We start from the raw sequence: 12,808 nt of genomic DNA, 5'->3' as shown, positions 1-12,808 counted from the left end.
AGCTGCTCTAGGCAATAGTGCTCCAGATTCCTGCTTTTCTTATCCAGGGCTCAGTGTTTTTCATGAATAAATACTTCTCCCTGTATTGTATGTGTTTGATTTCTGAAAGTAAACTTTTTGCTCTGTCAGATATTGTGAAAATAAGTTTTTGGTAGGAGTTTTCTACATTGCAGTAGGACAGGGGGCCACCCAGGAAAGATTTTAAGCTTTCCAGGTCACATGCTGTCTGTTGCCCCATTGGCTGGTTTGTTTGTTTGCTTATTTATTTATTTCTCTTTCTTAGAAAGAAATCCCTAGAAAGGTAAAATCCATTTTTATCTGGTGGGTCATACAAAAACAGGTTGCAGGCTGAATTTGGCCTACCTGACAAGTTTGCTAACTCATGTAATTAAAAATGTAGTTTATAGGGACACCTGGGTGGCTCAGTTGATTAAGCCTCTGCCTTCAGCTCAAGTCATGATCCCAGGGTCCTGGGATCGAGCCCCACATCAGGCTCCTTGCTCAGTGGGGAGTCTGCTTCTCCCTCTCCCTCTGCCCCTCATCCTGCTTATGCTCTCTTTCTCTCACTCACTCTCTCTTTTGCTCGCAAATAAATAAATCTTTTTTAAAAAATATAGTGTATAAAGTAAAATGAAAAATAGCTCTTGTTATGATGCGAGGGTGTCTGAGGGGGACACAGGTTGTGATATAAACGTATTACAAACGACCAACGGGCAAAGCAAAATGGCTCCGGCAACCCTACCCATGGCTACTCTGACTAAAACTGTTCTTTCTTCAGCAGAAGCAAAGCAAAACATTCCACCTTGTCCCCACTGCCCACTGGCATTCGCTAGTCAGCAAGGCCTCAGCCAGCACGTGTGGTTCTGTCACTTTCCTCAGCTCTTCTCAAGTTTATGTGCAGGGAATCATCTCCCTCCAGGGAAACACTATCCAGAAGATCAAAAACAGCAGCAGAAGCAACTCTTTGGTGAAACCTGCTGGAGTGACAAAGCAGAAATTCAAGAGACAGAAGACTCCAAGCCCTTGTCCAAGAGCAAGGGTGGCACTTCAAAGGTGTTGTCCTGCCCACTGCAACGACAGCCAGTAAGGGCGGAGCAAGACAGGGCAGTGACGGCCACAGGGCCCAGACGAGACCAGAGGACAGACCTTGGGGAAACAGACAAAGTGTTGCACGGTGTAAAAGTCTCAGGATTTGGAGCAATCAAATACGGGGAGTTGGGGCTAGGCCTCATGAAGGAGTCAAACCTGCTCAGCCTCCAGAAGATACACGCAGGGGAGACACCGTACGTGTTCACCGAGTGGGGCCAGGGCTTTGGCAACATGTCAATCCTCATCAAAAACCAGAGGACACCCTCTAGGGACAAGCCTCATGTGTGCAAGGAGTGTGGACGAGGCTTTACCTGGAAGTCAAACCTCATCACACACCAGAGGACACACTCAGGGGAGAAACCTTATGTGTGCAAAGAGTGTGGACGAGGCTTTACTTGGAAGTCAAACCTCTTCACACACCAGAGGACACATTCAGGGGTCAAGCCGTACATGTGCAAGGAATGTGGGCAGAGCTTTAGTCTGAAGTCAAACCTTATCACGCACCAGAGGGCACACTCTGGGGAGAAGCCTTATGTGTGCAGGGAGTGTGGGCATGGCTTTCGCCAGCATTCACATCTCATCAGGCATAAGAGGACACATTCGGGAGAGAAGCCTTATGTGTGCAGGGAGTGTGAGCGTGGCTTTCGTCAGAAGTCACACCTCATTAGACACTTACGGATACATACAGGAGAGAAACCTTACGTATGTACAGAATGTGGGCGCCATTTTAGCTGGAAATCAAACCTCAAGACCCACCAGAGGACACACTCAGGCATTAAACCTTATATGTGCCTCGAGTGTGGGCAGTGCTTTAGCCTGAAGTCAAACCTCAGCAAACACCAGACGTCACACACAGGGGAGAAGCCATTTGTGTGCAGGGAATGTGGGCGAGGCTTTACCCGGAAATCAACCCTTATCACGCACCAGAGGACACACTCAGGAGAAAAGCCATTTGTATGCAAGGAGTGTGGGCGAGGCTTTAATGATAAGTCAACCCTCATCTCACACCAGAGAACACATTCAGGGGAAAAGCCTTTCACATGCAGGGAGTGTGGTAAAAGATTTAGCCAGAAGCCAAATCTCTTTAGACACAGGAGGGCACACTCAGGTAGCATACCTTTTGTGTGCGGGGAGTGTGGGCAAGGCTTTTGTGATAAGTTGACTCTCATCACCCACCAGAAGGCACACGCAGGGGGGAAGCCTCATGTGTGCAGGGAGTGTGGGCAAGGCTTTAGCCGGCAGTCACACCTTGTAAGACATCAGAGGATACATTCGGGAGAGAAGCCTTATATTTGTAGGAAGTGTGGGCGATGCTTTAGTCGGAAATCAAACCTCATCAGACATCAGAGGACACATTCAGGATAGAAACCTTGTATGTAGGAGTGTAGTGAAATCTTTAGCCAAGACTCATACTTCTTGAGATACCAGAAGTCACACCTAGGGCTTTAGTGTGGCTTTAGTAATAAGTCGGGCATTGCCAGACACCAAAGTGGAGACATCTTATGTGTGATGGGAATGTTCATGAGCCCAATGGTTAAGAGTCAACATCTCTAGTCCCCGTGAAGGAGAGCTGCCAGCACATTTTCAGAGCTCTGACATTCTCTAGTAGGGATGGTGGGTTATGGAAGATCTGTCAGGTAATGTGATAGAGGGGGTACTTCCAAGTAGGTTGAAATTAGGGAATGGAGGCTTTTCTAATGTCGTTTCCCAAGAATACTTGAACACTCTTTATACAGTAACCTTGATGTTGGAGAAACAGCAACACTAGAGCTCATCTCTTAATGTCTGTCTTAACCTTCTAAGAACAAGAGACTTGACAGAAATCATGGCTGATTTAATCTTGGTTTCCCAGAGAATGAGCCAGCAGAGTCCGCTTCAGGGGAGAGTTTGGGAAATGGTGAGTTCATGGGAACAGAGATGGTACATGGTTAGAAGTTTTTATTATGCAACAAGCTAACTGGTGAGAAAATTGTGACTATCCTAGCTGTAGATTTTGGGAGGAAGTATCCATTTTTGCTTATTTCCTGAGGCCTTCTCTGGTTTCCAGGTTGAATTCATACCAAAAATAGTTTTATTTACTGGCATATTTAGACTAGAAATGTGTTCTGTGCTTTCATGAAGAAAACACACTCACATATACAGAAATAGAAAATGAAATTACTTTCCATTCTTTGAATTACCATACTACATCCCACAGGTAATTCTTTGGTTTAAATCTTTCCAGCCATTGTAAAATACATGACTTTTCTGGTTGGGAATACTCTCTTTTTGAGAAGGGCGGTGTTACATAGATTCACTTATAATTCTGAGCCAGGGCCCAATTTTTTTTTCATGGAACTTGACTAAATGATTCTGAGTTTTATTTGGAAAGCAAAATTTTGAGAAATGGCAGGATAATATAAGAACTGTATAGTAACATGTCTTTTTCGTCTGTGGGCAGATATCTAGAATAGAACTGCATAAAAAATAGAAAAACAAATTCACTTTTATATGAGTATTTAGAAAGTGAGGAAGCAGGATTTCAAGTTATTATGAAAATAGCAAGTACAAGATTCAGTATTTGAGTCATTGGCTCTCAACCGAGGGAAAAAATAAACATAGGTCTCAGAAAGTCTCGATAACCAAAGTTAGAGTTAGGAAAGATAGAGCTCAGATAATATGAGGTGCAGAGGTCTTTTTAATTTAATTTAATTTTTTCTTTTAAGTAGGCTCCATGCCCAGCATGGGGCTTGAACTCACGACCCTGAGATTAAGAGTCACATGCTCTACTGACTGAGCCAGCCAGGCACCCCAAGGTGTAGGAGTCTTAATTTTTGTTCAAAATCTAAGTTTAAGTGGAGTGATCAGAACCTGGTGAAGAATTATGAAACATTATCCTAGATGGAGCCGCTGGTGTAGCTTGCCCTCCTCTTTCCTTCCCTGGGATAAATCCTGGCCTGCTGTCATTTCTCCTTCTCAATAGAAAAATACTTTTAGAGTTTTAATCTCTTCGTATCCTAGAATTGAATTATTCTTTTTCATAAAATGATGTCACAAAAATAAGGATTCCCACAGTAAACATGTATCTTTTACATTTTTTAAAATATTTTATTTATTTATTTGACAGAGATCACAAGTAGGCAGAGAGGCAGGCAGAGAGAGAGAGAGAGAGAGAGAGAGAGGGAGGGAGAGAGAGGAGGAAGCAGGCTCCCTGCTGAGCAGAGAGCACAATGCGGGGCTCCATCCCAGGACCCTGAGACCATGACCTGAGCTGAAGGCAGAGGCTTAACCCTCTGAGCTACTCCAGGCACCTCAAAATTTTTAAATTATACTTTTTGTTTTGAGATAATTTTAGATTCACATCCATTTGTAAGAAATTATGTGGAGAGATCCCATGAGCTCTTTGCCCAGTTTACCCTGTTGGTAATGTCTTGCAAAACTGTAATTGTTACAGCCAGGATATTAAAATTTATCTTCTGAATATTTTATATAATGAGAGAAAGGCACATAAAGTTTTCCTTCATTCTGAAATATCAAGTTGTTTCCAGGAAATGCACTTTTATGATTGTTTGAGTTGTGAGCCAAACTAGCCACCTTTTTATGGATACCCATTTTATTTGAAAGAACAATTGATGAATTTTGAATAAATGGATGAAGACCTGTATATCTGGTAAGCATCTTGTCAAAAATGAAGTGATTTATAAAACCTGACAATAAAGAAAACTGGTAGTAATTTTTGTTAATTTGACGTTCAGACCAAAAGTTAGCATATTAAAATGTATCTGTGATGACCATGAACTTGACAGCTTTCTGATACTTAGTCTTTTGTGCATGAGATTACTGATGGTATTAATGAATGTGATTTTGTAATACCATATACCATATCATGAGCTATGTCAACCTTTGGAAGGTCTGCCTAACTCCTTGGACCAGTATTTTCTGAATGATTACTGTGTGATGCCACAAAATCATCTGCAGTGATATTAAAGTATAAGATAGACAAAAGGATTTTAACTTAAGAGATGGAGGCTTGGGGTACCTGGCTCCGTTAGTGGAGCGTGCAGCTCTTGATCTCGGAGTCGTGAGTTTGAGCCCCACCTTGGGGATAGAGTTTACTTAAAAAAAATCCTGCAAAAAAAATTACAATTAATACCAATCTTAGAGAGAGAGATAAAAAGGTCAGATTCCACATTATAATAACATTTAAGAAATTACCACTTGTTGATTTTTGGTGGAGTGTCAATAATATTGACAAATACCTGAAAAGGCCGGTAGAATACTTCTTCATTTTTAAATTCTAGATGTGTAAGGCCAGATTTTCTTTATTTATCTCACAGATGAAAAGCGAGAGCACATTGGGACGCCTGGGTGGCTCAGTAGGTTGTGTCCAACTCTTGATTTCTGCTCAGGTCAAGATCTTAGGTTTGTGAGATCAAGCTCCTTGTCAGGCACCGTGCTGGGTGTGGCGCATGCTTGGGATTCTGTCTTCCCCTCTGACCCTGTTCTCAACCTTAAATAAATAAACAAATAGATAAATAAATAAATTCTTTTAAAAGAAATAAAAATCTTAAAAAAAAATTTAAGGTCGCCTGGCTGGCTCAGTCCATAGAGCATGCAACTCTTGATCTCTGGGTCATGAGTTTCAGCCCTATATTGGATATAGAGCTTATTTACAAAAAATAAAAATAAAAAATATTTAGATGTTTATGGTCTATATCTCACATCAAACAATACTTCACATTAACACCAGAAAAAAGTTACACATTATAATACCTAACATACTATTAGCATCTATGCCTTATATAATTTAAACTAGGCATGGGATGCCTGGCTGGCTTAGTTGGTGGTGCATGTGACTCTTGATCTCAGGGTCGTGAGTTTGGTAGAGATTATGAAAAAAAAAAAAAAAAAACTTAAATTTAAACTAGGCACAGAAGAAAATTACCAAATAAGCAAAACAAATGCAAAGAAATTGCTTGTTAACACCTACAATCTGAAGTACGCTGCTCTCTCTGGACAAAACAGAGACATCTTGGGTAATTTTTATGCAAGAACTAAATTGTATGATTACTTAATCTCCTCCATGCCTGTAGCTATGTCTCTTTCTGAATATTCTTGCCTATCATTTTTCTATTTTTTTATTTAAAAAAACTCTATTCTTTTAGTCACATTTTCAATGCATTTAATAATTACTAACCTCTTGAAGCTAATTTTTATTTATTGCTTTTTGAAGCTTATTTAGTCATAGTTAAAGCTTTTCTACCCTTTTCCTTTTTTCTTCTGAAAGTCAAGGTTATAATTTTTATTTATTTTTCTCCTTTAGCCAAGAATTCCTATTTGTACAAATGGTTTGATGGATGCATTCATTTTTACAATCTCCTAGTGTTTCATTTTTTAAAAATTTTTATATCATTACAGTCAATATATTTTATGATTTCTTCCATCTTAATTCATAAGGTTTAGTTTTGAATATAATCAAGTTATGTGAATTTTCATGTTACTTAAAAAGCAAATGTTTAACGTGTGTATGTATATTTTAACAATATTATACCAAAATTAACACAAAAAGTTGCAAACTTTAATGTTTCTCTATATAGTTACTGCATCATCTGTTGTTTTGTATTGATCATGTCTTTTATTTATTAATTTATATTATATGCTTAACACATATAAAATTAGATTTGTAATGTAGATATAAGTAATATTAATAGAACAAACACCATTGTATTCACCCCAACAGAAATTAGCCTTAATTATTTTTAAAAACTTAGCACTTCCATTTCTATAAGTGATTATAATAAATAAATTTATGATCATGTTAAGAAACTTTTCTCTAGGTATTCCCACTAAATTTTGCTTAATACATTTCAGAGCTATTTTATTTAGAGCTATAGAAATTAACATGTCTTCTTGATGGGTTTTCTCTTTTAAAACCATGGAGCAACCTCAAGTCCTATTCAGTGTTTCTAATTAGTCTGTTCTCAGTACTGTTTGCATTTACCTTTTTTGGTAGTATTTGCTCTTTTTTTAAAATCTCATATTTTTTTAAAGATTTTATTTATTTATGTGAGAGAGAGAGAGCACATGAGTGGTGGGGAGGGGCAGAAGGAGAAGGAGAAACAGACTCCCTGCTGACCAGGGAACCCAATGTGGGACTTGATCCCAGGACCCTGGGATCATGACCTGAGCCAAAGGCAGACGCTTAACTGACTGAGCCACCCAGGCATCTTGGTAGTATTTGCTTTACTCACCTTTTCATTTTCATCTTGATATCTTTTTATGAGTTTATTTATTAATGAGAGACAGAGGGAGAAGCAGGCTCCCCGCTGAGCAGGAAGCCTGATGCGGAACTCGATCCCAGGACCCCAGGATCATGACCTGAGCCAAAGGCAGACACTCAACCATCTGAGCACCCAGGTACCCTCATCTTGATATTCTTGTTTTGTGAGTAGAGTGTCCTATTCATGTACTGGGAGCCACAGTCACAACAAGTAGGTAAGAAAGAGAAATAAAAGATATCTATATTGTAAAGGACTAAGTTAAACCATCTCTAATTGCAGACATCATTCTATATATAGAAAATTGAAGTGAAACCACAAAGAAACTACTAATAAGCAAATAGAGCAAAGTTACAGAATACAAGATCAACAAACAAAAATCACTTGTATTTTCATACACCAGCAATGAACCATCTGAAAAGGAGAGTGGGGAAACCATTTCATTAATATCAAAGAGAATAAAATAACTAAGAATAAATTTAATGAAGGAGGTAAAAGACTTGCACACTGAAAACTAGAAATTATTAAACAAAACCTTTAAGACCCCAAAATTTAAGAGGACTTTAGGGCACTTGTGATAAGCCCTGGGTGTTATAGGAAGTGATGAATCACTAAATTCTACTCCAGAAACTAATATTAATTTAGATTTCTGGACTCTAAATATGAGAACAAAAATTTTAAAGTTATTAGCAAAAAACAGGAGTATCTTCATGACCTCCTATTTGTCAATAGATTCTTAGATTTTGACACCAAAAGTATAAGCAGTAAAAAATTTAGATACATTGAACTTCATAAAAATTTAAAACTTAATATACACCAAAGGATATTATCAAGAAAGTGAAATGACAATCTACAGAGTGGTACAAAATATTGGAAAATCATATATCTGATAAGGGTTTAGTATCCTGAATATATAAAGAATTATTACAACTTAGAATAAAATAAGGATACAATTTAAAAGTAGGAGGAGTGCCTGGCTGGCTCAGTAAGTAAGATCATGAGACTTTTAATCTCTGGGACCTAAATTCAAGCCCCATGTTGGGCATAGAGACTACTAAAAAAGCAAAAACAAAAAAACAAAAAAAGTGGGCAAAAGTTGAGGTTGAATCAGTCACCAATGGTCAATGATTTCATCAACTGGGCCTATTAATGAAGTCTCCATAAAAACCTAAACAGATGGGGTTCAGAGAGCTTCTGGTTGGGTGAATCCATGGAGATTTGGAAAGACTGGTGCTCAGAGAGAGCATGGAAGCTCCAGGCCCTTTCCTCGTACGCTGCTCTATGCATCCCTTCCTTCTTACTCTACCTGAGTTATAGCCTTTTATAATAAGGCAGTAATCTAAGCCAAGATGGAGCTGTGTCTGCCTGGGTGGCATGTCAGCAAACCAAAACTCTGACCAGAAATGCAATCCAGCCAGCTAATCCCCAAATGGCAAGCCTTCCCATTCCCAAGAAGGTTGACTGTGTGGCCCCAGCCGATCAGATATTTTCTATTTGTCTCTTCCCTGTTCTTTATTCGTTATCCTATAAAAACTTTCTGTCTTCCACCTCATTTGTAGTTTCCTGAGACTGTCCATGAAGTGTCAAATAAACTTTGTTCCTATCACCAAATAAATAAATAAATGCAAAGTTCTTGAGTAGACATCATTAGTTATTAAGGAACTGCAAATCAAAATCACAATAAGATACAACTTCACACCCATTAGGATACCTAAAATAAATAAACAAGGAATGTAAGAAGTGTTGGCAAGGATGTGGAAAATTGGGAATCTTCATATATTGCTCGTAGCAATGTAAAATGGTGTAGTTACTATGGAAAATAATTTGGCAGTTCCTATAAAATGAAACATACAGTCACCATCTTATCCAGCAAATCATTTCTGGGTATATACCAGAAACAGGTACTCAGAACAAAATATTTTTCTATCATTTTGTTTTATTTTATTTTCATCATGATAAACATACTTTTTAATCATCATCCCCTATTTCTTGCTTCCCACCTCCCCTCTGGTAACCATCAGTTTGTTTCCTTTAGTTAAAAATCTGTTTCTTGCTTTGTCTCTCTCTCTTTTTTTTCCTTTCCTCATTTGTTTTGTTTCTTAAATTCCACATAGGAGTGAAATCATATGGTATTTGCCTTTTCTGACTTATTTCGGTTAACATTTCACTCTCCAGCTCCATCCATGTCATTGCAAATGGCAATATTTAATTCTTTTTATGGCTGAATACTATTCCATCGTGTGTGTGTATATATATATGTATATATATCACACTTCTATATCCATTCATCAGTTGATGGACACTTTGGCTGCTTCCATAGTTTGGCTATTGTAAATAATGCTGCAGTAAACATAGGAGTATATGTATCCCCTTGAATTAGTGTTTTTGTATTTTGTAGTCACAGTGCGACTACTGGATCAGAGGGTAGTTCTATTTTTAGTTTTTTGAGGAACCTCCATACTGTTTTCCACAATGGCTGCAACAGTTTGCATTCTCACCAACAATGGAAGGGGGTTCCTATTTCTCCACATCCTCACCAATACCAGTTGTTTCTTGTGTTTTTTTTTATTTTAGCCATTCTGACAGCTGTGAGGTAGTATCTCCTTATAGTTTTAATTTGCATTTCCCTGATGATAAGTGATGTTGAGCATCTTCTCATGTATCTGTTGGCTATCTACATGTCTTCTTTGGAAAAATATCTACTCATGACTTCTGCTCATTTGTTAATTGGATTATTCGGTTTTTGGGTGTTGAGTTTTATAAGTTCGTTATGTATTTTGAATACTAATCCATTATCAGATATGTCATTTGCAAATATCTTCTCCCATTCTGTTGATTGCCTTTTAGTTTTGTTGTTCATTTCCTTTGCTATAGAGAAACTTTGTGTTTTGATGTGGTCCCACTAGTTTATTTTTGCTTTTATTCCCCTTGCCTCAGGAGACATATCTAGAAAAAAGTTGCTATGGCTAATGTCGGAGAGATTACTGTCTATGCTCTCTTCAAGGATTTTTATGTGTTTCGGGTCTCACATTTAGGTCTTTAATCCATTTTTAGTTTATTTTTGTTTATGGAGAAAGAAGTAGGTCCAGTTTCATTCTTTTGCATGTGGCTGTCCAGGTTTCCCAGCACCATTTATTGAAGAGACTGTCTTTTTCTGATTATGTATTCTTGCCTGCATTGTTGAATATTACTTGTCATTAATTACTTGACAGCTTGTGGGTTTTTTTTCTGGGTTTTCTATTCTGATTTATTGATTTATGTATTTTGTATGTGTGTGTGTGTGTGTGCCAGTACCATACTGCTTTTGTTGCTGTAGCTTTGTATTGTAACTTGAAGTCTAGAATTTGTGATAGTTTTGTTTTTTGTTTTTTGTTTTTTTCAAGATTCCTTTGACTGTTCAGGGTTTTTTTTTTCTGATTTTGGACAAATTTTAGGATTGTTTTTTCAAGTTCTATGAAAAATGCTGTTAGTATTTTGATAGGGATTTCATTAAATCTGTAGATTGCTTTGGATAGTATAGACATTTTTTTTTTTTTTTAAGATTTTGTTTATTTGACAGACAGAGATCACAAGTAGGCAGAGAGGCAGACAGAGAGGCAGACAGAGAGGCAGACAGAGAGGAAGGGAAGCAGGCTCCCTGCTGAGCAGAGAGCCCGATATGGGGCTCGATCCCAGGACCCCGGAATCATGACCCGAGGCGAAGGCAGAGGCTTTAACCCACTGAGCCACCCAGGCGCCCAAGGATAGTATAGACATTTTAACAGTATTAATTCTTTCAGTTCTTTCAATCCATAAGTATAGAACGTCTTTCCATTTCTTTGTGTCATCTTCAATTTTTTAGAAGATTTTATTTATTTATTTGAGAGAGAGAGACAGTAAGAGAGCACATGAATGGAGGGTGGGGGTGGAGGGAGACACAGGCTTTCCACTGAGCAAGGAGCCTGATTTGGGGCTCAGTCCCAGGACCCCATGATCATGACCTGAGCCAAAGGCAGTCGCTTAACTGACAGCCACCCAGGTGCCCCTCATCTTCAATTTTTTCATTGATGTTTTATTGTTCTCAAGTGCAGGTCTTTCACTTCTTCGGTTAAGTTTGTTGCTAGGTATTCTATTATTTTTGGTGCAACTGTACATGGGATTGTTTTCTTAATTTCTCTTTCTTTTGCTTCACTTAATAGAAACACAACAGATTTCTGTACATTGATTTTGTATCTTGTGACATTACTGAATTCATTTATCAGTTCTAGTAGTTTTCTGGTGGAGTCTTTAGAGTTTTCTACATATAGTATCATGTCATCTACAAATAGTGAAAGTTTTACTTCCTCCTTACCAATTTGGATGCCTTTTATTTCTTTCTTGTCTCCTTGCTGTGACTAGGACTTCCAGTATTATGTTGGGTAAAAGTGGCGAGAGGGTTTAAAGAGTGCACTTGTTGTGATGGGCACTGGGTATTGTATGTTGAATCACTATATGGTATACCTGAAAATAAGATTCCACTGTATGTTAACTAACGGGAATTTAAATAAATATTTTTTTAAAAGTATGAGAGTGGATATCCTTGTCTTGTTCCTTGCCCTAATGGAAAAACTCTCAGTTTTCCCCCATTGAGGATGATATGGGTGTTTCCTATAAGGTCTTTATTATGTCGAGGTATGTTCCCTCTAAACCTACTTTGCTGAGGGTTGTTATCATGAATGGATGTTGTACTTTGCCAAATTATTTTTCCACATCTATTGAAATGATCATAAGGTTTTTACCCTTTCTCTTGTTGATGTGATGTATCACATTGATTGATTTGCAAATATTGAACCACCCTGCATCCTGGGAATAAATTCTACTTAATTGTGCTGAATGATGTTTTTAATGTATTGTTAAATTTGATCTGCTAATATTTTGTTGAAGGTTTTTGTGTCTATGTTCATCAGAGATATAGACCTATAGTTCTCTTCTGTTGTGGTGTCTTTATCTGGTTTTGGTATCAGGGTAATTAATGCTGGCCTCATAGAATGTATTTGGGAGTTTTCCTTTCTCTTCTTTCATTTTGAATATTTTGAGAATAGACACTAAAAGTTCTTTAAATGTTTTGTAGAATTCTCCTGTGAAGCCGTCTGATCCTGGACTTTTGTTTGTTGGGAGATTTTTGATTACTGAGTCAATTTCTTTACTGGAAATTGGTTTATTCAAAATTTTAATTTCTTCCTGCTTCAGTTTTGGTAGGTTATTTGTTTCTTCTAGTTTGTCCAACTTGTTGCCATATCGTTTTTCATAACATTTTCTTACAAATTCTTATATTTCTGTGGTATTGGTTGTTATTTCTCTTCTTTCATTAATGATTTTGTTTATTTGAGTTGGGCTACAGGTTTACCAGTTTTGTTGATCTTCTCGAATAACCAGCTCCTGGTTCATTGATCTGATCTGTTCTTTTTGTTGTTGTTGTTTGTTTGTTTGTTTCTGTATAATTT

The 12,808-nt window shown here is 37.8% G+C and overlaps 1 protein-coding gene and 1 non-coding gene across 5 annotated transcripts in view; one reads left to right on the top strand and one right to left on the bottom strand.

Annotated features, from left to right (window-relative positions):
- LOC111161453 (zinc finger protein 527) overlaps positions 1 to 12,808 on the top strand; it is a 511,863-nt gene that overhangs the window by 75,466 nt on the left and 423,589 nt on the right. Inside the window, exon 6 of one of the 4 annotated variants that reach the window (XM_022525113.1) lies at positions 1,408 to 2,143. In XM_022525113.1, the coding sequence (XP_022380821.1) occupies positions 1,408 to 2,143 (736 nt within the window). Of the gene's footprint in view, positions 1 to 778; positions 2,455 to 12,808 lie in introns of those variants that run through there. The other 3 variants (XM_022525117.1, XM_022525116.1, XM_022525115.1) reach the window with 3 other exon arrangements.
- On the bottom strand, positions 3,804 to 3,876 carry TRNAK-CUU. The gene has a single exon. It is a non-coding gene; the product is annotated as a tRNA-Lys (tRNA).

The sequence above is a fragment of the Enhydra lutris genome, unplaced genomic scaffold (genome assembly GCF_002288905.1).
Source record: "Enhydra lutris kenyoni isolate GAN:26980312 unplaced genomic scaffold, ASM228890v2 scaffoldscaffold85, whole genome shotgun sequence".
In the NCBI taxonomy this organism is placed as follows: Eukaryota; Metazoa; Chordata; class Mammalia; order Carnivora; family Mustelidae; genus Enhydra; species Enhydra lutris.
The sequence above is the reverse complement of the archived record's forward strand: the minus strand, read 5'-3'. Positions and strand labels throughout refer to the sequence as shown.